Consider the following 20,884-nt stretch of genomic DNA (forward strand, 5'->3'; position numbering starts at 1 on the left):
ATTTTAGTATTTGACTGCCTGTGCAGTCAGATCCTATTGGCTGCAAACACCTGCAGCCGTGGAGGAGCACAGAGTCACTGAGCATGCTCCAGTTCAAAACTGCACATGCCCAGTACAAGGAAGTTCTTGAGCCCATTGTATTTCCATTGGACACCAGCATTTCCTTTTACTGGGCACTTACTGGAATTCCTGCATGCGTTGCAATTCCCGCGCTCATATGCAGTATCATTTTTTTTATATAGTGGTAATATGGGACATAATGTTGTCTCTGTAGGCACCAGTATTTTGATGTATTTTAGATGGATGTATTCATTTGTGACGTATTGCCGCAATGATGATATGACATACTAAATTGACAATAGTATATTCTAATTCTGTAGGCTATCTGCTATCGTGGTTTATGGGACCTTTAACAAAGCTTAGGTCAATACCGAAAGTGTTTTAAAACTGGCTTGCCACCAGAGGTACATTATTTGGAGGGAAAGAACACTTCGATAGTGGCACAACAAGCACATTTTAGATACTCTTTGCTACTAATGCATAATTTGATGAAAGGTGTAGAAAGGTCTGTCGGCACTAGGCATGGGGTGGTACTTAAAGTAAATCTGAAGCGGCACAAGTTAGATACTTGCCCAAGAAGAGGCAAGGCCCTGAATCCCATAGAGCGGTGTACTGCAAACTTGGCTCTCCAGCTGTTAAGGAACTACAAGTCCCACACTGCATTTGCCTTTATGCATCATGACTGTGGCTGTCCAGACCCCTGCATGCATTGTGGGACTTGTAGTTCCTTAACAGCTGGACAGCCAAGTTTGCAGATCACTGCCATAGAGCCTTTCCGGGTCCTCTGTCCATCCTGTAGTTCCAGCGTCAGACCCCGGTGAAGTTCTACAATTAGCTTGGTTGAATAGATCATTGGCCCTCCTAGGGAAGTCTTCAGTAGTAGTCGTAGTTCTTTTGCAGACTAGCAGATCTATACTGCCTATGCATGAGTCCAGACGAACACATGCGCAGTGTGGATGCACCCCTTTTCAAAAGTACTCAAGGACCTCAGCACTTAGGAAGATTTCCGAGTCCAGCGGTAGAATGAAGGGACTGACTGAAAAGGCTCTATATGGGACTCGGAGCCTTTTCTCTCCATAGGTGAGTGTTAAACCTTTTTTTTCTTTTTTTTTGCACCACTTCACCTGCAACTTATAGCTACAGCTTGCGCGCTCTGACTTGAGACTTGATACCGTTTTTAAAAGCAAGGGGAGAGACGGCACTGCACGCAATTCAGTGTGTGTCACTGAAAGCTACGAGTCACATCAATTGTAACAGGAAGTTGCAATAAGCAGTCCACTCAAAACGGCCTTCAGGTTCACCTGTTATCCATTTCTTGCAATGGTTTGTAATAGAAAAAAGGAGAAAACAAATTGCAGGCACTACGGACCAACAGCAGTCCAACAAGAAGTATAGGCAAGTGTAGCATAGATGAAAGGGTTATGTTACTTGACAGCGTGAGTGTTGAAGCCAACAATTCAATATTCACTGGAGAAGATGCTCCTGCGCGTTCTCAAAGGCTCTAAGCGCATTAAACCTGTGAGAACGCGCAAGAGCGTGAAACTGTCCTCCGGCTACATTGTCCACATCAACACCAACCCACAGCCTTTGGGATCAGGTTTGTACTACTTTTGCTGGTGAACATATCATTGTAAGTATTTTTCAGCAAAAAGTTTGAAAGTGTACAGCAGTGCTGGAGTACCTCTCCAGTGAATACGCAATAATATGTTACACTGACTGTTGCAGTTGATGTGACTTGTGGCTTTCAAGGACACGCACAAATAAAATGCAGTTTGGCTCTTCCATTCATAATACATTACATGAGTGTTTCTTAACAGGCAATTCCGACTAAGAAATCCAACCAGTACATTGTGGGATCCGGAGGACTTGAGGAGGAGTTCCAGCTGGATATAGATATTTCGGGAATTGTGTTTACCCATCATCCCCTTTTCAGCCGAGAACACGTGTTATCCACCAAGCTGAGCCAGCTGTATGACCAGTATCTGGGGAGGAAGCAGAGGAACCTGGCTAGCCTCCTGACTGACAAGGTGTGTGCTCTATCTGCGGGATCATCAGCTCTGGCCATTACATTGCTATCATACACAGGAAATGTCATGTGATGATGTAATGATCACAGCAAATGAATCTAACTTCAGACATTCTCCAGACTAATGCATGAGCTAATACAAATAAGCTATGCACTGCAGAGTTGAAGTTTTGTAGTCTTTGAACTTAGTTACAATCTTTTGTTAAGTAGAGATGAGAGATTTCAGGAAATGCCAAACTGTCCCAGCTTTGGGCGGGGCGTGGTCCGCGGAAGAAGGCGGTAACTTGCCTATGCCTCTCATTGATGTACTGCATGGCACTTTTTATCTTCCCATCACTACCGCCATCACAACCAAACGTTCGGCTGTGAAGGAGGAAGTGTGAGGAAGATGTAGACCAGTGTGCAGTGCATCGACCAGTGGCAGGGATACAGGTAAGTCCATGCTTCTGCTGCAGACCACACTCGCATACATGGCAGGACCGCTTTGCATTTCACAAAACTGTTCTTGTTTATGCTGATTATTATGCAGTAACATGAATTTTTTTTATTTTACTTTTGTATAGTATGATAAAGGTTTACAACTTCTTTGGCTTTTTATTGCTAATTTGTGTCTCTATCTGTGAGAATATCCATCACTTTTTGTGTATACAGCAAGCAAGTGATAGATTCTCTTCAAGAATGACAGGTACAGACATAAAGAAAGAAAGAGCCTCATTTCCAGAACTACCATATATATATATTTTTTTTTACTACTGTATCATGACCCATATGAGGTAACTAATGAGGAGCCTGAATGAGGCATCAAACGGTCTCTTGTCAGAAAAGATCACTTGACCTTGCCCACCTACTGAGATTAACTCTTTGTAACCAGCCCTACAGCTGAACTACCAGTATCTTTTTCCCAGTTCCATCTTAGTGCAATAAAGCATTTTCACCCATTCAAACATCTTACACATGGGTTTTATAATCAGGAAACAGGATTACACACACTGACTGGGGTGAAACTGTAGCTGCAATGTTGGCTGCAGAGTTAACCAGGTATTTTAGATAGGTAGATAGTAGTTTGTGCTTTGCTAACTGAAACAAGTTTACTGTCATATGCATACAAGTGGGAAGATGAACCAGAAGATAAGGTTGGTTAATCGGTTGGTTGATTGATAGAAACAATACAATGTGTAAATGTGTCTGATTAATGCATACAGTTGCATAGCATACATTTACGTAGCGATGTCAAGAAAAAAGATTATTAGGTTTACTCTATAATTATACCCATTACTATAATTTTACCCATTACCTACAAAAAGTTACACATGGCAGATAAGTGTTGTCCACAACCGCTGTATATGACTCCTTGTCCAGGCCCTACTGTCCATTAATTTGTTTCCTGTGTTTGTGTCCGTTGTTTTTTGTGTTTTAGTTGAACGCACTCAGGAAAGCTGTAGAGACCCTCTCCACGGGAGGCTTCAGCACAGTCACTGAACAGAGCATCTCTGAATATAAGCTGGAAATTAGGTACGTTGTTTAAAGAGGAACTTCAGCCTAAACAAACATACTGTTATTAATTAATGTTAATTAAAATTGATAGGTAATATAATCTCTTACCCACCCTGCTTTAAAAAAACAGGCAAATGTTTGTAATTTCATGGGGGCAGCCATCTTTTTAGTTGAAATGAGGTGACAGGGAGCATGAGACACAGTTCCAACTGTTCTGTGTCCGGATCACCCCTCCCAGCTGCTAGGCAACGAGAACAACAACATCAGAATCCCATCATGCTCTGCACAGCATCAGGGGAAAAATGCCCAGGCAGATTTTTTTGATGGGGCGGAGCTTTGCTTCTGTGCAGCTAAAAATGAGGCTACGGTAAGAAAAACAAAGTTCTGATGCTGTGAACCTGTTAAAGAAACACCAAACCTTTTCAGTACTGCTGAGTAGATTTTTAGTCTGGAGGTTCACATTAATAAAAAATTAAAGTATGTAATAGTTCAAAATGAACTGGATAAAGCCTTATCGGGACTTCATTTTGAATTGGTGGTTGGTGGCCAAATGTAATAAATTAGAGGAATGCAGGGACAGATAGAAGACAGATACCTGTTCTGGATGATGTGGAATGGGAGGAGTTAGTAGAGGAATTTCCCAGGTTGGTGATATCTTCCAGAGATCGCCTGATTCAACTTAAAGGACAACTGTAACAAGGTATATGGAGGCTGTTGTGTATTTAAAAGAATACCAGTTGCCTGGCTATCTGCTGACCCTCTGCCTCTAATACTTTTAGCCATAAACCCTGAACAAGCATGCAGCAGATCAGGTGTTTCTGACATTGTCAGTTCCGACAAGATTAGCTGCATGCTTGTTTCTGGTGTTATTCTGACACTACTGCAGCCAAATATACCAACAGGGCTGCCAGGCAACAGGTATTGTTTAAAAAGAAAAAATATGGCAGCATCCATATTTTTCTCACTTCAGTTGTCCTTTAAGTTCTTACATAGGGTTTATTCCTTGATTAACGGATGAGGACAGTTGCTTCTTGTTCATCAAGCTGTGGGAAATGTTTAGATGTTAAAGGGACATATATCCACATCATATGGAAATTTCCTATGATGCAAGGTTTTTGGAGAGAAATACTCCATGTAATAAACTTCTTGGCAACCCGCTGTGTCAGCTAGCTGCCTCAGCAGAGCTGCTCATTTGTAAACACAGGATGTTAACACTGTCTGCTTCCATGAAAGCAGGAAGTAGACAAACTGCATATTTTTTGCAGGATTTGTATTATCTGTAACAAAGAAATGTTTTTCTGTAAAGGTCATTATGCTGTTGCTTATCTTTTAGAGCAGAGAGGAAGTTCTGAGTTCAGCTCCGCTTTAAGAATGGTTATTCAAAGGCCCCTAGGTTTTCTAGGTCTTAAAGCACACTTGAAGTGAGAGAGATATGGAGGCTGACATATTTATTTTAAAACAATGCTAATTGCCTAGCTGTCCTGCTGATCCTCTGCCTCTAAAAGCTCATACACACACACACTAGATAGATGTCACCCGATGGGAATCAGGACCCAGTCTTGCAGGCAACATTACTGTTTAGAGGCTGTATAGATGTGTAGTTACTACAGAGACCACATGACTGAGTAGTTCTCTATGAACTGATCTATCCAAGCTTGGCGTTTGGAAGCGCCTACGATTGCTCTGGAGCAGGTCCCTGCTGAATTCAAATGTGTGCTATCTACCGTGCATGACTAAGACCAGCAGTTCATATAACAGGACTCTGTTCCCTATATAACCCTGAGATCTCCCTGCCCCGTATGCAGGCTAACAATGTATTCTGTTCCAGGACTCTGTTCCCTATACTGTATAACCCTGAGATCTCCCTGCCCCGTATGCAGGCTAACAATGTATTCTGTCCCAGGACTCTGTTCCCTATATAACCCTGAGATCTCCCCGCCCCGTATGCAGGCTAACAATGTATTCTGTTCCAGGACTCTGTTCCCTATATAACCCTGAGATCTCCCTGCCCCGTATGCAGGCTAACAATGGTATTCTGTTCCAGGACTCTGTTCCCTATAACCCTGAGATCTCCCTGCCCCGTATGCAGGCTAGCAATGTATTCGGTTCCGGGACTCTGTTCCCTATATAACCCTGAGATCTCCCTGCCCCGTATGCAGGCTAACAATGTATTCTGTTCCAGGACTCTGTTCCCTATATAACCCTGAGATCTCCCTGCCCCGTATGCAGGCTAACAATGTATTCTGTTCCAGGACTCTGTTCCCTATATAACCCTGAGATCTCCCCGCCCCGTATGCAGGCTAACAATGTATTCTGTTCCAGGACTCTCTTCCCTATATAACCCTGAGATCTCCCTGCCCCGTATGCAGGCTAACAATGTATTCTGTTCCAGGACTCTGTTCCCTATATAACTCTGAGATCTCCCTGCCCCGTATGCAGGCTAACAATGTATTCTGTTCCAGGGCTCTGTTCCCTATATAACCCTGAGATCTCCCTGCCCCGTATGCAGGCTAACAATGTATTCTGTTCCAGCACTCTGTTCCCTATATAACCCTGAGATCTCCCTGCCCCGTATGCAGGCTAACAATGTATTCTGTTCCAGGACTCTGTTCCCTATATAACCCTGAGATCTCCCTGCCCCATATGCAGGCTAACAATGTATTCTGTTCCAGGACTCTGTTCCCTATATAACCCTGAGATCTCCCTGCCCCGTATGCAGGCTAACAATGTATTCTGTTCCAGGACTCTGTTCCCTATGTAACCCTGAGATCTCCCTGCCCCGTATGCAGCCTAACAATGTATTCTGTTCCATGACTCTGTTCCCTATATAACCCTGAGATTTCCCTGCCCCGTATGCAGGCTAACAATGTATTCTGTTCCAGGACTCTGTTCCCTATATAACCCTGAGATCTCCCTGCCCCGTATGCAGGCTAACAATGTATTCTGTTCCAGGACTCTGTTCCCTATATAACCCTGAGATCTCCCCGCCCCGTATGCAGGCTAACAATGTATTCTGTTCCAGGGCTCTGTTCCCTATATAACCCTGAGATCTCCCCGCCCGTATGCAGGCTAACAATGTATTCTGTTCCAGCACTCTGTTCCCTATATAACCCTGAGATCTCCCTGCCCCGTATGCAAGCTAACAATGGTATTCTGTTGTGGGACTCTGTTCCCTATATAACCCTGAGATCTCCCCGCCCCGTATGCAGGCTAACAATGTATTCTGTTCCAGGACTCTGTTCCCTATATAACCCTGAGATCTCCCCGCCCCGTATGCAGGCTAACAATGTATTCTGTTCTGGGACTCTGTTCCCTATATAACCCTGAGATTTCCCTGCCCCGTATGCAGGCTAACAATGTATTCTGTTCTGGGACTATTCCCTATATAACCCTGAGATCTCCCCGCCCCGTATGCAGGCTAACAATGTATTCTGTTCTGGGACTCTGTTCCCTATATAACCCTGAGATTTCCCTGCCCCGTATGCAGGCTAACAATGTATTCTGTTCCAGGACTTTGTTCCCTATATAACCCTGAGATTTCCCTGCCCCGTATGCAGGCTAACAATGTATTCTGTTCCAGGACTTTGTTCCCTATATAACCCTGAGATTTCCCTGCCCCGTATGCAGGCTAACAATGGTATTCTGTTCCAGGACTTTGTTCCCTATATAACCCTGAGATTTCCCTGCCCCGTATGCAGGCTAACAATGTATTCTGTTGCAATGTGCAGGGCAGGTGGAGCGATGTAGGTGGGATGTCACGTGATCCATCTGGCAAATGGCTGCCTCGGCGGACATTGGGAGTCTGGGGCTGCTATACACATACTGGATTATCAGCAAAGGTGGTCGCTATTGGCCGCCTTGGGTGACTTTAATCTACTGTGTGTACGGGCCTCAATACTTTTGGCCCTAGAACCTAAACAAGCATGGAGATCAGGAGTTTCTGACTGACATCTGATTGGATTAGCTGCATGCTTGTTTCAGGTGTTTTAATTCAGATGCTACTCCAGCCAAAGAGATCAGCAAGACTGCCAGGAAACTGGTATTGTTGAAAAGGAAATGAATATGGCAGCCTCCATATCCCTCTCGGTTCAGGTGTCCTTTCAGAAGCCATTGTCTTGGATTTGATCCACGTGCAAAACATGATCGTTAAACCTTATTTTCATGTTTCTTCATTCAAGTAGTTTTTATTGACATGTTGTAGACAACATATGGTTTGGATTACATTCCGGGGAGATAGTAAATAACAGGCAAAGTAATGTTTACATAACATGCTTATTATTTCATCCTCATGGATCTGTTTAACACTCTTGTAAACCTTTTCTTAAGTCGTAAACTCAGCGTTTTTCATAATATGTATTTTGTGCTTAATGTCTGTCTGTGGTGTATGTCCTGACCCATCCATAATAGGATAGGAATTTCGGGTCAAGGGCCGGGCCTGTTTGTTACTGTTTTATTATATAGACCAGTCCCGAGGATTCTGCAGATTATTTGAGCTCCAGAGCCTGCCGTTTGCCTTACACCCTTTTCTGTGCATACATGAAATAAATGTGGCACAAACAGGTCTTTTATGATCGCTTTAGGCAACAGTTTCTCTCCACAGTATGGATGAGTTGTTAGACTCTCTGCTGAGCAGTCTGTTGTGTTCTGTTGAGAGGGAAAGAGGGAGAACAAGCAGGATATGCCTCACTGCCGCTCACTGTAATACTAGTAGAAACGGTACCATGACAAAGTAGGACAGAAGCAAAAGGTAGTCTGGGACCCACTGCAAAACTTTGAATGCCCCCCCCCCCTTCTGCACAGGTAAACTGAGAACCAGTGTTATTCAATGGCTAGTGCACACTTGAATGTGTTTTCTCCATGCAGATAAAAACGGACAGCAGTGAAGCACTGCAGGCATTTTCTCTATCAATTACATTAGCTTCTGTGATAAAACAGGCATGTTTTCCCACATACAGACACACATGGTGTGCAGAAAACCAAAAGAGGAGTGTGCTCCCAGACTCGGCTTATTACACTCACTCTGTCCTGCTCCAATGGAGCAGAACTGGCTCTGCAGACTTCTCCAGCATCACTACACTACAGAGCATTTGGGGTGGGGTAGAGAGGTTGGGGCTGGGCACTATACACAAGAGTCTGCTGCACACTGAATAGGCACTGTCTACAAATATTTGTCTACTAAACTCTGAATGATTCCTTATCAATGGCTGAGCAGATGCAGTCATTAGAACAATTGTGCAGAGAGCAGAAAGTTTCTCTCTGTCCTTAGTTGTCAGTCTCTCAATACAGGGAAAAGAAACTTCTCACCTCAGGGGCCCCCCTGCAGCTTCTGGGCCCCCCTCCGGCTGCTGTAGTGCATACCACCACTATATGAAAGCTCTTTTATTGATGCTTCATGTTAAAATACAGACACAGCACACAGCCTGCTGTTTCGGGCGACTTCTCCTTACTTAAAGCTGTGTAGTGCAGTAATGCAGCTTTGAATAAGGAGAAGTCCTCCGAAACAGCAGGCTGTCAGTTGTGGCTGTATTTAATATGAAGCATCAATTAAAGACTTGTACTTGGCGGAAGAAGCAAAGCCCAAACCACTCCATGCTATTGCACAGACGTGAGGTGGCCTGTGCAATGCACCCATGCTTGTTCACGGATGAGATTGAGGCTTGCGCACTCTTCATAGATCGTATTTCAGCAGTTTCTTTAGAGGGGTGAGGTGTATTTCCCTTCTCAGCCTAGTGTCGCACTGAACTGCCCTCAGCCAATCAGTGAGGAGCAGGTATGTGGAAGGGGAGATGACAAGACAAATAACATTTATATTGCGCTTTTCTCCTGGCGGACTCAAAGTGCCAGTGCTGCAGCCACTAGCAGTGTTAGGGAGTCTTGCCCAAGCTCCATACTGAATAGGTGCTGGCTTACTGATCAGGAAGAGCCTTGATTTGAAACCTGGTCTCCTGTGTCAGAGGCAGAGCCCTTAATGAGTACACAAGCTTCCTTCTCCCCGGCAATGTACCAAATAGACCCAGGATGACTGAGATAAGATTTATTACAGCAGAAAAATGTATGATTATATAGGAATGCTTGCAATGCAGGGTCAGGTTGTAGACTGCATAATAAACACAGAGCAGTAGGTACCATAAATGGAATTTGATTTTAAGGCTGACAATTCTGCTTTAGGTTTGCTTTCAGTAAGAAGAACTGTGCTGTCGATGTGCTGTTTTACATGGTATAGATACAGTAATTTACCAGTGAATATTTAAGCTTTTGCAAATGTTAATCATAAGTGCCTTTATTTGGATCTGAACCGTATTTACAATTCATTACTTTCGTGACTAATATAAAACATGAGGGATACGATTGTGCCTTAAAACACAAAAGCATTCCTTTTCCTCCTCTTTTGTGGTATACGGTCTGCTCCAAATTCACAGTCGTTCTATTTATATTGTATATTTGGCTGCTGTTGCAGTGGGGGACAACATATGTTTTGCACAAAGATCAGACCACACAATTGGTTCCACATGGAGGTCCCCTAAGAGCCAGGAGAATCCCTGTGTCCCTGCAGGGCCTCTGTTCATCAACATGATCTCATAAAAGAAGTGTTTCTGGATAGGGAGCAAATGTGGCATATTGAGGATAAATGGTTGCAGGCAAATGGGACTTTAAAGGCCTCGAAAGTAGCGAATGTGTTGGAAAGACGACCATAATTGAAATCATACATGGAGGCATCACTTGGTAAAAGTCATGAAAATTCACATTCCTCTTTTATGGCCTGTTTATAGTTTATTATAGTAGTTTTTATTAACTGAGTCTGTGTTGGCCAGAAGATGTGGACACAGCGCAGTGCTGAACAGCCACTTCTATGTTCTTGTGTGGCCATAAACACTTAGAAAGCAACATGTCTTGCCAAGAACTAGTGGCATTGAAGCTGCTTTTATACCTACTGGGACCTTCCACTGTTCTGTACGCGACAGTCTGTGCTGTGCAGAAACACAACCACTGTTGTGGGCTGGGGACCCACTAGGGAAATGTTTACAGCGTTTTTGGATCGCTGGCAATTCCAAAGAAGGCTTTGCCAATGTATCTAAATGGTGGGAAATCCACTGGTGCGATTGCGATTAGTGTTAATCGCAATCGCAGGACATGCAGCATTTTGAGCGTGTTTGCCCTCAATGCTATGTATAGAAGCGCTGCAAAATCGCTTTGAACAGCATTTTTGCAGCAGTTGGGGGGGGTTGTTTGAAATTTTAAATAAAATGAATTATTCTTACCGGTTGTCCCGATGTCCGGCTTCTGTCCGTAGACCCTCCACCTAGCAGAAGAAGTTACAGGCCCTTCTCTGATTGGTCCTAGAGAAGAACCTATGACCTCTTCTTTATGGGGGCGGGGCTACGGATGGAAGACGGACATCGGGGCACCTGGTAAGTATGATAAAGTTTGAAATGAAAACACTAATCGGCAGCACTGTACAGTTATGACGTGATTGCAATTGCCCTAAGAATCGCCGCACACAGTGCTGACGGGATTTAAAAGTGCTGCAGTGATTCCTAGTGGATTCCAGCCCTAACTGCTTAGGCCTGGTGCACACCAGCGGAGTTTTTCTGAGCGTTTTGAGTTTTTAAACCTCCTGCTGCTGTTATCCTATGTGTCTGTGCACACTGCAGCAATGAGGTTTTGTAAAAAAAAACCATAGCATTACATTGGGAAGAGCTTTTAGAGGTTTCAAAAGCTCTTCCCAATGTAATGCTATGGTTTTTTTTACAAAAACTCATTGCTCCAGTGTGCACAGACACATAGGATAACAGCAGCAGGAGGTTTAAAAACTCAAAACTCTCAGAAAAACTCCTCTGGTGTGCCCCAGGCCTTACTGATTTTTTTGGAAAGTAAAGGATTTTAGACAGATATCAAATTGGCAGAATCTGCTTATACAGTAATCAATAGTTACAATCAATTAGTGTACAGCACCATTACAGTACACAAGACAGTGTAAGATGCATCCATTCAAACAGAAGAATGACTGGATCTACACCTGAAATTAAGCAAATGGCTTGTTTATTAACACATCATATTGCAAAACAGGTACAACCTTTCAGTACATGCGGACCTTTGTCAAGTGCACTTGATAAAGGTCCACTAAGGCTGAAACACTTGCTGAATGTAACAAATCCTGGTTGTATATTTACTGTAATTTCTGACAATTTTCAAGTTCATTCAATACAGACCTGCTGGACTCCTTATGTTGTCCCTATTGAAGATAGTTGGGGACCCTCGGAGGCACCATAGTAAATCCATCTACGATGTTATTAGTTCCAGAACATCTGACAACCAGGAAACTACTGTAATATATTTTAGAAATATCTTGGCTGCTGCTGATTTCTTACGTCTGTCAGCACAGGTTTCCATTTAATCAAGCGGTGGACAGAGAGATCTTAGTGTGGGAGTTTTTATGGGTTCAGGTATTGATCGCTAATATCTTGGCAGCAGCGAGAGTCACTGGTCGGTCTCTTTTGGTATTGAAGATTTAAAAGGACATTTGAGTCAGCTATTGCTATTATTATCCCTGAGGACAGCAGTGCTGGGAGGGTGGAGCTTAGCATACGTATGTAGGGTTCTATTGGCCAACAGGCATGCCACCTAGCTCTGGGCTGTTCCCAGCATAAACCCCACATTTGATGCTAATCTCAAGCAAATAAATGGGAACATGGCTCTGCCTACAGACTGACCTCTTCTTTATATAAATGGAACAATTGCTTTATCATTACTATTTATTTTTTGTTTTTTTAGACAAACGAGAAAATTTCGGGATGCAGAGCAAGAAAAAGACCGAACCCTCCTCAAGTCCCTCATAAAAACTTGGAAAGAGACCAAATCCCTGCGCGAATTTCAGAAGTTCAGCAACACGCCGGTGAAGCTCTTCTTACGCAAGTAAATGGTCGCGGTGTCTTACTAAGTGTGTAAGATGATTTGTGTGGTCAGATCTGTAGACCTATGGAAAGGAAGCATGGTGACCTCTGTAGTAATCGCATGGATTGTGATGACAGGTGGCTTCAGAGCCTGTGATGGAGGAGCTGAATGGAATGTGAAGGGACATGAACAATGTGGGGGTTTCACCAAAGGAAATTTTTACTGGGAGAAATTTGGAGGCAGCCATTGCTGGTCTTCTTTTAAAACATGCTGCTGCATGGGCTGAATCTAGTTTTTGGGGGACTGTGATATTTGTGCTGTGATATTTGTGCTGTGCATCTTGGCTCAGGGGAAAAAAAAACAGGTGCACTATAACATAGTATATATCATAGCTAGGTTTCAGGCGTTACGGTTATATTTTTATAATGGGGCTTGGCCGGGACCTGGACACTTAGTTTACTATACCCAAGAATTTAAATGTACTATTTACTATTTACTATAGCTTATATTGAATGCTTCTCTAAAACTCTCTCACCCTAATCCTAAAAAGACTACAGTGAAAACAAATATATCCACTGGCTAACTAGCAATCTATTGATGGCACAGAAAAGCACCTTTGCCCAGTGATGGAGGATCAGGGTGGGAGAGGAGGTAGTGGGGATCAGTGATGGAGAATGAGGGTGGGAGAGGAAGTGGTGGGTATTAGTGATGGAGGATGAGGGCGGGAGTGGAAGTGGTGGGCATTAGTGATGGAGGATGAGGGTGGGAGAGAAAGTAGTGGGGATCAGTGATGGAGGATGAGGGTGGGGGAGAAAGTAGTGGGTATTAGTGATGGAGGGTGAGGGTGGGAATGGAAGTAGTGGAGATCAGTGGTGGAGGATCGAGGTGGAAAGAGGAAGTGATTGGGAATAGTGATGGAGGATCAGAGTGGGAAAGACAGTAGTGGTGATTAGTGATGGAAGATCAGGGTGGAAGAGGAAGTAGTTGGACATCAGTGATGGAGGATGAGGATAGAAGAAGAAGTAGTGAGGATAAGTGATGGAGGATGAGGAGTGGGAGAGGAAATAGTGGGAATCACTGATTGAGGATGAGGGTGGGACAAGAAGTAGTGGGGATCAGTGATGGTGGATCAGGGTGGGAGAGGAAGTAGTGGGGATCAGTGATGGAGGATCAGGGTGGAAGAGGACGTAGTTGGATATCAATGATGGAGGATGAGGGTGGAAGAGGAAATAGTGGGGATTAGTGATGGTGGGTCAGAGTGGGAGAGGAAGTAGTGGGGATCAGTGATGGAGGATCAGGGTGGAAGAGGAAATGGTGGGGATCAGTGGTAGAGGATCAGGGTGGGAGAGGAAGTAGTGGAGATCAGTAATGGAGGATCAGGGTGGGAGAGGAAGTAGTGGAGATCAGTAATGGAGGATCAGGGTGGGAGAGGAAGTAGTGGAGGATCAGGGTGGGAGAGGAAGTAGTGGGGTTCAGTAATGGAGGATCAGGGTGGGAGAGGAAGTAGTGGAGATCAGTAATGGAGGATCAGGGTGGGAGAGGAAGTAGTGGAGATCAGTAATGGAGGATCACGGTGGGAGAGGAAGTAGTGGGGTTCAGTGATGGAGGATCAGGGTGGGAGAGGAAGTAGTGGAGATCAGTAGTGGAAGATCAGGGTGGGAGTGTGTAATGATCCGCTCAGCTGGCTGCACAGGCAGACAGCTGTTTGACCATTCCTCAAGTCTGTGGGCTGCAGGTCTCTGGAAGAGAGACCTGTCTTCACTTTGCAAGTTTCAGACCTGCTCTGCTGCTGAGGAATTTGCATACATTTGTCATGCAAATTGCCTAGCCGCTTCCTTTGAAGGCTTGCAGCATAAATACCATGTGACCCACAATCCTTTCAGAATCAGAATCAGAATCAGCTTTATTCGCCAAGTATGCCAGAGACATACCCGGAATTGTTTTTGGAGCACATGGCATGGCATTTGTACATACAAACAAACATAAGAACTACGTACATACGGTGAAGGGTAGGCTACATAAACATGAACATAGACATGTACATAGTGGGCGGCAATCAGTCAAACCGGGGTTATATGCAAGGGGAAGGGCACAAGCTGTCACGAGTTCAGTTTGAGTACCGCTTGGGGGAAGAAGGTATTCCAGCGTCTGGTGGTTCTGGTGGGGACAGCCCTGTAGCGGCGGCCCAGTGGAAGGAGCCTGAAGAACCAACTGCCCGGGTGGGAGGGGTCGGTCGAGATCTTGGTGGCCCTAGTCCTCATCCTGGCCGTGTGGAGGAGATCGAGTGGTGGCAGTGGTAGACCGATGATCTTTTCTGCAGTGCTGATTACTCTGTGGAGTTTGTACTTATCGCTAGCAGATGCCCCTGCGTACCAGACAATGAGGGATGTGCAAAGAATGGACTCCACGGTGGCAGTGTAAAAGCTCCTGAGCAACTCGCGTGGGATGCCAAATTTTTTCAGCTGGCGCAGGAAGAATAACCTCTGCTGTGCCTTTTTCTGGGTTATGGTGGTGTTCTCCCCCCATTTTAGGTCCTTAGTGATGGTTGTGCCGAGGAACCGAACGCAGGGGACCCTGGAGACTTCGATATCCCTTATGAGAATTGGGTGGAGTGGGGGGGGGGGCGTCTCCTGAAGTCCACGACCAGTTCCACTGTCTTTGCTGCATTGAGGACTAAGTTGTTATCTGTACACCAGTTGCAGATCCTGTCTATCTCACCTCGGTAGGCGTCCTCATTGTTACCGCTGATGAGACCAATGATTGTGGTGTCATCCGCAAACTTGATGACCTTGACAGAGTCGTCAGTAGAGATGCAGCTGTTGGTGTACAGGGAGAACAGGAGCGGGGACAGGACACACCCTTGCGGAGCACCTATGTTGGTAGTTCTCACCTTGGAGAAGCAATTGCCTAGCTTGACCCTCTGCGTTCTGTTGGACAGGAAGTCCCCGATCCACCTGCAGAGGGGGGGGGCTACTCCCAACTGGGCGAGGTTGGCCAGCAGGATTTCGGGGCAGATGGTATTGAAGGCAGAACTGAAATCCAAGAACAGTAGCCTGGCATAGGCGTTTGGCCTGTCGAGGTGCTCCGTAATGTACTCCAGGCTGATGTTGATGGCGTCCTCTACCGACCGGTTTGCCCTGTATGCGAATTGGTGTGAGTCAAGGAGGGCGTTAGTGGAGTGCTTCAGGGAGGCAAGGACCAGCCGCTCAAAGATCTTCATGATGGTGGGGGTTAGGGCAACTGGTCTGTAATTGTTGAGGTCTGTGTTACCCGACTTCTTGGGGACTGGGATAATCATGGACCTCTTGAAGCAGGAGGGGACCTTGCCCTCCATAAGGGATCTGTTGTAGATGGAGGTGAGGACAGGGGCCAGCTGGCTTGCACACGTCCTCAGGCAGATTGACGTTACCCCATCCGGGCCCGAAGCTTTCCTAGGGTCAAGCTTGTGTAGGTGCCGTAGTACATCCTCCTCACTAACTGCGGTCGGAGCATCACCGCCACCTCCCGGGACAGATGGGGGGAGTGCGCCCCATTGTACTTGGTCGCTGTCGTGCCAGACTGCTTGGGTGGCTTTTCGAACCTGCAATAAAACTTGTTGAGTTCATCGGCCAGTTTAGTGCTGGGGGCTGCTTGCTGGGGTGGGGGCTTAAGGTTCGTAGCTGCCCTCAGACCTTTCCATACCTCCCGTGAGTTGTTGGACTGAAGACTCCGGCTCAACTTGTCCGAGAAGACCCTCTTTGCATTTTTTAGTTCCCGGTTTAAGGCATTTCTGGCAGCTCTGAACTCCTCCGGGGAACCGGACTTGTGCGCCACCTCCTTCAGTTTCCTGAGCCGACGCAGCTTGCTGTTGAACCAAGGCTTGTTGTTGGGGTACACCTTGTAGGTCTTGGTTGGAATGCAGGTGTCCTCACAGAAACTGATGTAGGAGGTGACATTCTCTGCCCATTCCTCCAGGGAGGGAGCCGCCAGGGCAGCCCAGTCCGTGCAATCAAAGCATGCCTGAAGCTCCAGCTTTGCCTCCTCTGTCCACCTTTTGGTTGACCTGACGACAGGCTTGTTGGTATCAAGGAGCCTTCTGTAAGTGGGGATCAGATGAATTAGACTGTGGTCGGAGTTCCCCAGGGCAGCTCCTTGGGCAGCCTTGTACGCGTTCTTGTGGACAGTGTAACAGTGGTCAAGAGTGCGGTCATTCCTGGAGGGGAAAGTGACATGTTGCTTGTACCTTGGCAGTTCGTGATTCAGGTTTGCGTGGTTGAAGTCCCCCAATATGATGAGGAGGGCCCCTGGATGGCAGGTTTCCCACCGGGAGATGCAGTCGCTCAGGGAGCTCAGGGCCTGCTTAGCGTTGGCATCGGGGGGAATGTAAACACCGACAAGAACAAAGGATGTGATCTCTCTGGGCGAGTACCGCGGTCTGCAGTTGACGGCTAGGATCTCGGCGTCAGGGGAGCAGCTAATGCTAAGGATGGAGTTGTCGGTGCACCATGCAGAGTTAATGTAGAAACATATCCCGCCACCCCGCTTTTTCCCCGAGAGGGTGGGATCCCGGTCGGCACGGAGGAGGTTATAGCCTGGCACCTGCAGGAGGTTGTCGGGGATGCCATCGTTCAGCCAGGTCTCGGTGAAGCAGAGAACTGGGGTGTTCCTGCTGATTGCAGGTTTGCTGTCGAGGAGTAGGAGCAGCTCATCTACCTTGTTGGGGAGTGAGCAAACGTTCGCTAGTAGAATGGCAGGGATGGGGGAGCGGAGCCCTTTCCTTTTGAGTCGTGCCAGGGCGCCCGCCCTGCACCCCCTATGGCGCCGCTTCCTCGGGGTGCTGTTGACATTGCTAGATAGGTGGTCGAAGTGGGAGCTAACTGTGTCCCACAGGGATCTGCCGTCAAACGTTTTGCAGGTTGGTTGATCCAAGATGGCGCCTGTGCTGGGCGCCTCGGACACATGATGGTTTGTTGCCACTAAAACACTCCATGGGCTTGATTCACAAAGCGGTGCTAACCTACTTAGCACGTCTAAAGTCTTTAGACGTGCTAACCAGGGTGCTAAGTAGGTTAATCAATTGAGAAAACCGGTGCTAACCTACTTAGCAACCTGGTTAGCGCGCCTTAAGACTTTAGACTTGCTAAGTAGGTTAGCACCGCTTTGTGAATCAAGCCCCTTGAGTGTCAGCCTTGCTATTGTTTGCTAAAGATTATCTTAGAGTAATTCCTGGGGACTGCACTAGGCAGTCCTTCTAGTGCAGTCAGGATGTATTATCTGTATTGCCTGTCTTGTCCTTGCGATTGCACTCGCTCTGGCGGAAAGAGCAGTGGATCCTGCTAGGTCTATTCCTGTACTCGGATCACACTTGCTCTGGTGGAAAAGAGCAGTGGATCCTGCTAGCTTTGTTTCTCTACTTGGTTCACACTCGCTCTGGCGGAAAGAGCAGTGGATCCTTCCTGTCCTATCCCTAAACCCAGATCGCACTCGCTCTGGCGGAAGAGCGGTGGATCTTATCTGACCTATCCCTGTTTTCCGTTTGTCTGTCTTGTCTGTTTGTGCTCATTTGTGTTACTTGTGGCTAGTTAGGGTGGCGTGCTTGTCTCTGTTGCGCTTTTCATGCGGAGACCGCGCAGTAAACGCGTTCGCTGTTGCGAATGAGTGCGGTGTTCGCGTTTAGCGTTTGTTATTTTCGTTATCTTCTCATTGTTGTTTGCTGTGCCTTTGCTACTCTCGTGCTCTGTCTTGCTCGGTCTTGTGTCACTTCTGGCGATCGCCTCTCTCGCGATTGCGTTCATACTTTGTTTCTGCTGTTGTGTGTTCACCGTCGCTGGTTGTTGACTAGATTGGTGGACACACACACACCCTGTCTCTGTGCTCTCTCTCTTTAAGGGCTATCTTGCCCTGCATCGCTTCCCCTCGCACAATTCCTATCTGGCATCTGTGGCTGTGCAGAGGATCTGTTCCTCTGTACTCCACAGCTCCATCTGCCGGCAGGAATTCCCCTCTACAGGTGCATTGCACCATTGCTGGGTTCTCTCAGATTATACGCTTGTGGAGGATTTACACAGTGTCAGTGCGCATCCTGTGCGCTGACCACGGGAATAATTCTACAATCGTTACAGTGAGGAAGTAGTGGAGATCAGTGATGGAGGATGAGGGGGGGAGAGGAAGTAGTGGAGATCAGTAGTGGAGGATGAGGGTCGGAGAGGAAGTAGTGGAGGATCACGGTGGGAGAGGAAGTAGTGGAGATCTGTAGTGGAGGATCAGGGTGGGAGAGGAAGTAGTGGAGATCAGTGATAGAGGATCAGGGTGGGAGTGGAAGTAGTGGAGATCAGTGATGGAGGATGAGGGTGGGAGAGGAAGTAGTGGGGTTCAGTGATGGAGGATCAGGGTGAAAGTGGAAGTAGTGGAGATCAGTGATTGAGGATAAGGGTGGGAGAGGAAGTAGTGGGATCAGTGACCGAGGGTAATAATAGTGCTGCAGTACTGATTAGTGATAGAAAAGAAGGAAATGGCACAGTGATAATGAGTGCTGGTTAGAAAGAAGGCATCAGACAGGCTATTATCACATTAATGATACATTTGCATAAATAAAGTTGATAAAACAACCTAATAATTTAACTGTGTGTGGCCAACATAAGGTAATGAGTTTAACATTGGCATAATTATGATTTCTCCATATTACTGATGAACATGTGCTAGACATGTGTTTGTGAGATGGTTGTCCTCACTGGAGGGACTTTCGGTATTTGCCAGGAAATGTCCCATAAATACCAAATGCTGAAGTGTCTCCTTTCCTGATTTCAGGGAAGAAGTTAATAGGAAAGCCGACGTGGAATCTTTTGAAAATGAAATCCAAGCTGAAGTCAATGAGCTAATGGAGGAACATATGGAAGAATATGAAAAGAATCTGAAGCAATACAAAGCTGACCTAAAACAGTGGAAGTTGTGGAAGAAGGCCCAGGTACTGTTTACAGACACTTTGCTTCAATTCACAGAAAGTTATCTTCCAAACCAGGGCTGTGGAGTCAGAGTAATTTTGGGTACCTGGAGTCGCTGGTTTTATAAACCCAGGGGTCAGAGTCTAAGTCAGATGATTTTTGTACAAACTCCACAGCCCTGGTAAGTATTAGACTAAGGCAGTGTTTCTCAAACCTGTCCTTGTGACTCCCCAACAGTGCATGTTTTGCAGACAACCTCACCTATGCACAGGTGGGATAATTAGTGTTTCAGCTAGGTGGATTCCATGTAGTTGAGACACTAATTACCTGCAAAAGGTTACTTGCATGGAAAACATGCAGCGTTGGGGAGTCACAAGGACAGTGTTTGAGAAACACTGGACTAAGGAGTCGGAGCAATTTTGGGTACCTGGAGTTGGGGTTGGAGTCAGTGATTTCATTAACTGAGGAGTGATTTTTGTACCAACTCCACAGCCCTGTTCCAAACTATTATCCTCTTGTGGAGAAATAATAGAACTAGATGTCCTCTAGGGTGAGGTAGCTCCTTGTAGCTGGCCCCCTACAATCGGGACAAATAAAAATTCCAACGTTTGGTAATGCTAGGTTTCTGCCCATTTGTGCTACAAAAATGAAGATTTGTGCTGCTTACAATTTGAAGATAATAGCAATTGTTACTTTTCCAGACAGTAACATCGTCTAGCCCCCCCCCCCCCCCCTCCCCTCCCTTCCACAACAGCTTACTGACATGAAACTGGTATGGTTGGGTAGTGCCTCGTGTGCCAGTTCGTGGTGCAAAAATCATTGCTCCATCTTTTATAGTTTTTGCTATAGAAAGGTCAAATGTTCATTCAGTCGTACACTGTTGAAAATTTTTTTTAGTAAACTTTTGTTGAAAGGGGTTTGAGTGAACTTTTGACCTTTATAAAAACATTGCTATCTCGTAAACTGTAAAAGATAACATGATGATTTTTTTGCAACACAAGTAGGCACAAACACAACACTACCCAACTATACTGGTTTCATAGTAGAGAAGAGGAACACTGCTCAAACTCCTACTTCCAGTAATTCCGAGCCTAGGATGCTGTGGTGCAACAGAACACCGCTTGTCACATTGTAGTAACACAAGGAGAGTCCACTCAACATCCGCTTTCCTATAAAACAGCAACTTTATTGGATACAAATCACACTTGCAGGGTAACGGGGAACCGTAGAGCATATCCCACAATAGCTGATGCGTTTCTGACCCCTCCGGATACTTAAAGAAAACCTGTAACTTAAAAAGTGCCCCTGCTTCCCCTATCCTCCTCTGTCCCATGGTGGTCTGGCTGGGCCCCACTGAACGGCGGCGATGTAAATATTTACCTTCTGGCTCTAGCGCAGGCATAGTAGTGGCTCTCGGATCGGGATCAGACGGAAATAGGCGATCCCAATTGGATCCGCTTTACTGCTCGCCTGCGCAAGTAGAGCAGACCCG

General features: G+C 46.0%; 1 protein-coding gene across 4 annotated transcripts in view; it reads left to right on the plus strand.

Annotated features, from left to right (window-relative positions):
• Positions 1 to 20,884, plus strand: part of CC2D2A (coiled-coil and C2 domain containing 2A) — a 135,113-nt gene that overhangs the window by 40,640 nt on the left and 73,589 nt on the right. For 3 of the 4 annotated variants that reach the window (XM_068277619.1, XM_068277646.1, XM_068277629.1), the window contains exons 11-14: positions 1,878 to 2,087; positions 3,504 to 3,598; positions 12,353 to 12,493; positions 19,259 to 19,415. In XM_068277619.1, coding sequence (XP_068133720.1) covers positions 1,878 to 2,087; positions 3,504 to 3,598; positions 12,353 to 12,493; positions 19,259 to 19,415 — 603 coding nt within the window. The remainder of the gene's footprint in view (positions 1 to 1,877; positions 2,088 to 3,503; positions 3,599 to 12,352; positions 12,494 to 19,258; positions 19,416 to 20,884) is intronic. The other variant, XM_068277639.1, reaches the window with a different exon arrangement.

The sequence above is a fragment of the Hyperolius riggenbachi genome, chromosome 1 (genome assembly GCF_040937935.1).
Source record: "Hyperolius riggenbachi isolate aHypRig1 chromosome 1, aHypRig1.pri, whole genome shotgun sequence".
Taxonomy (NCBI): Eukaryota; Metazoa; Chordata; class Amphibia; order Anura; family Hyperoliidae; genus Hyperolius; species Hyperolius riggenbachi.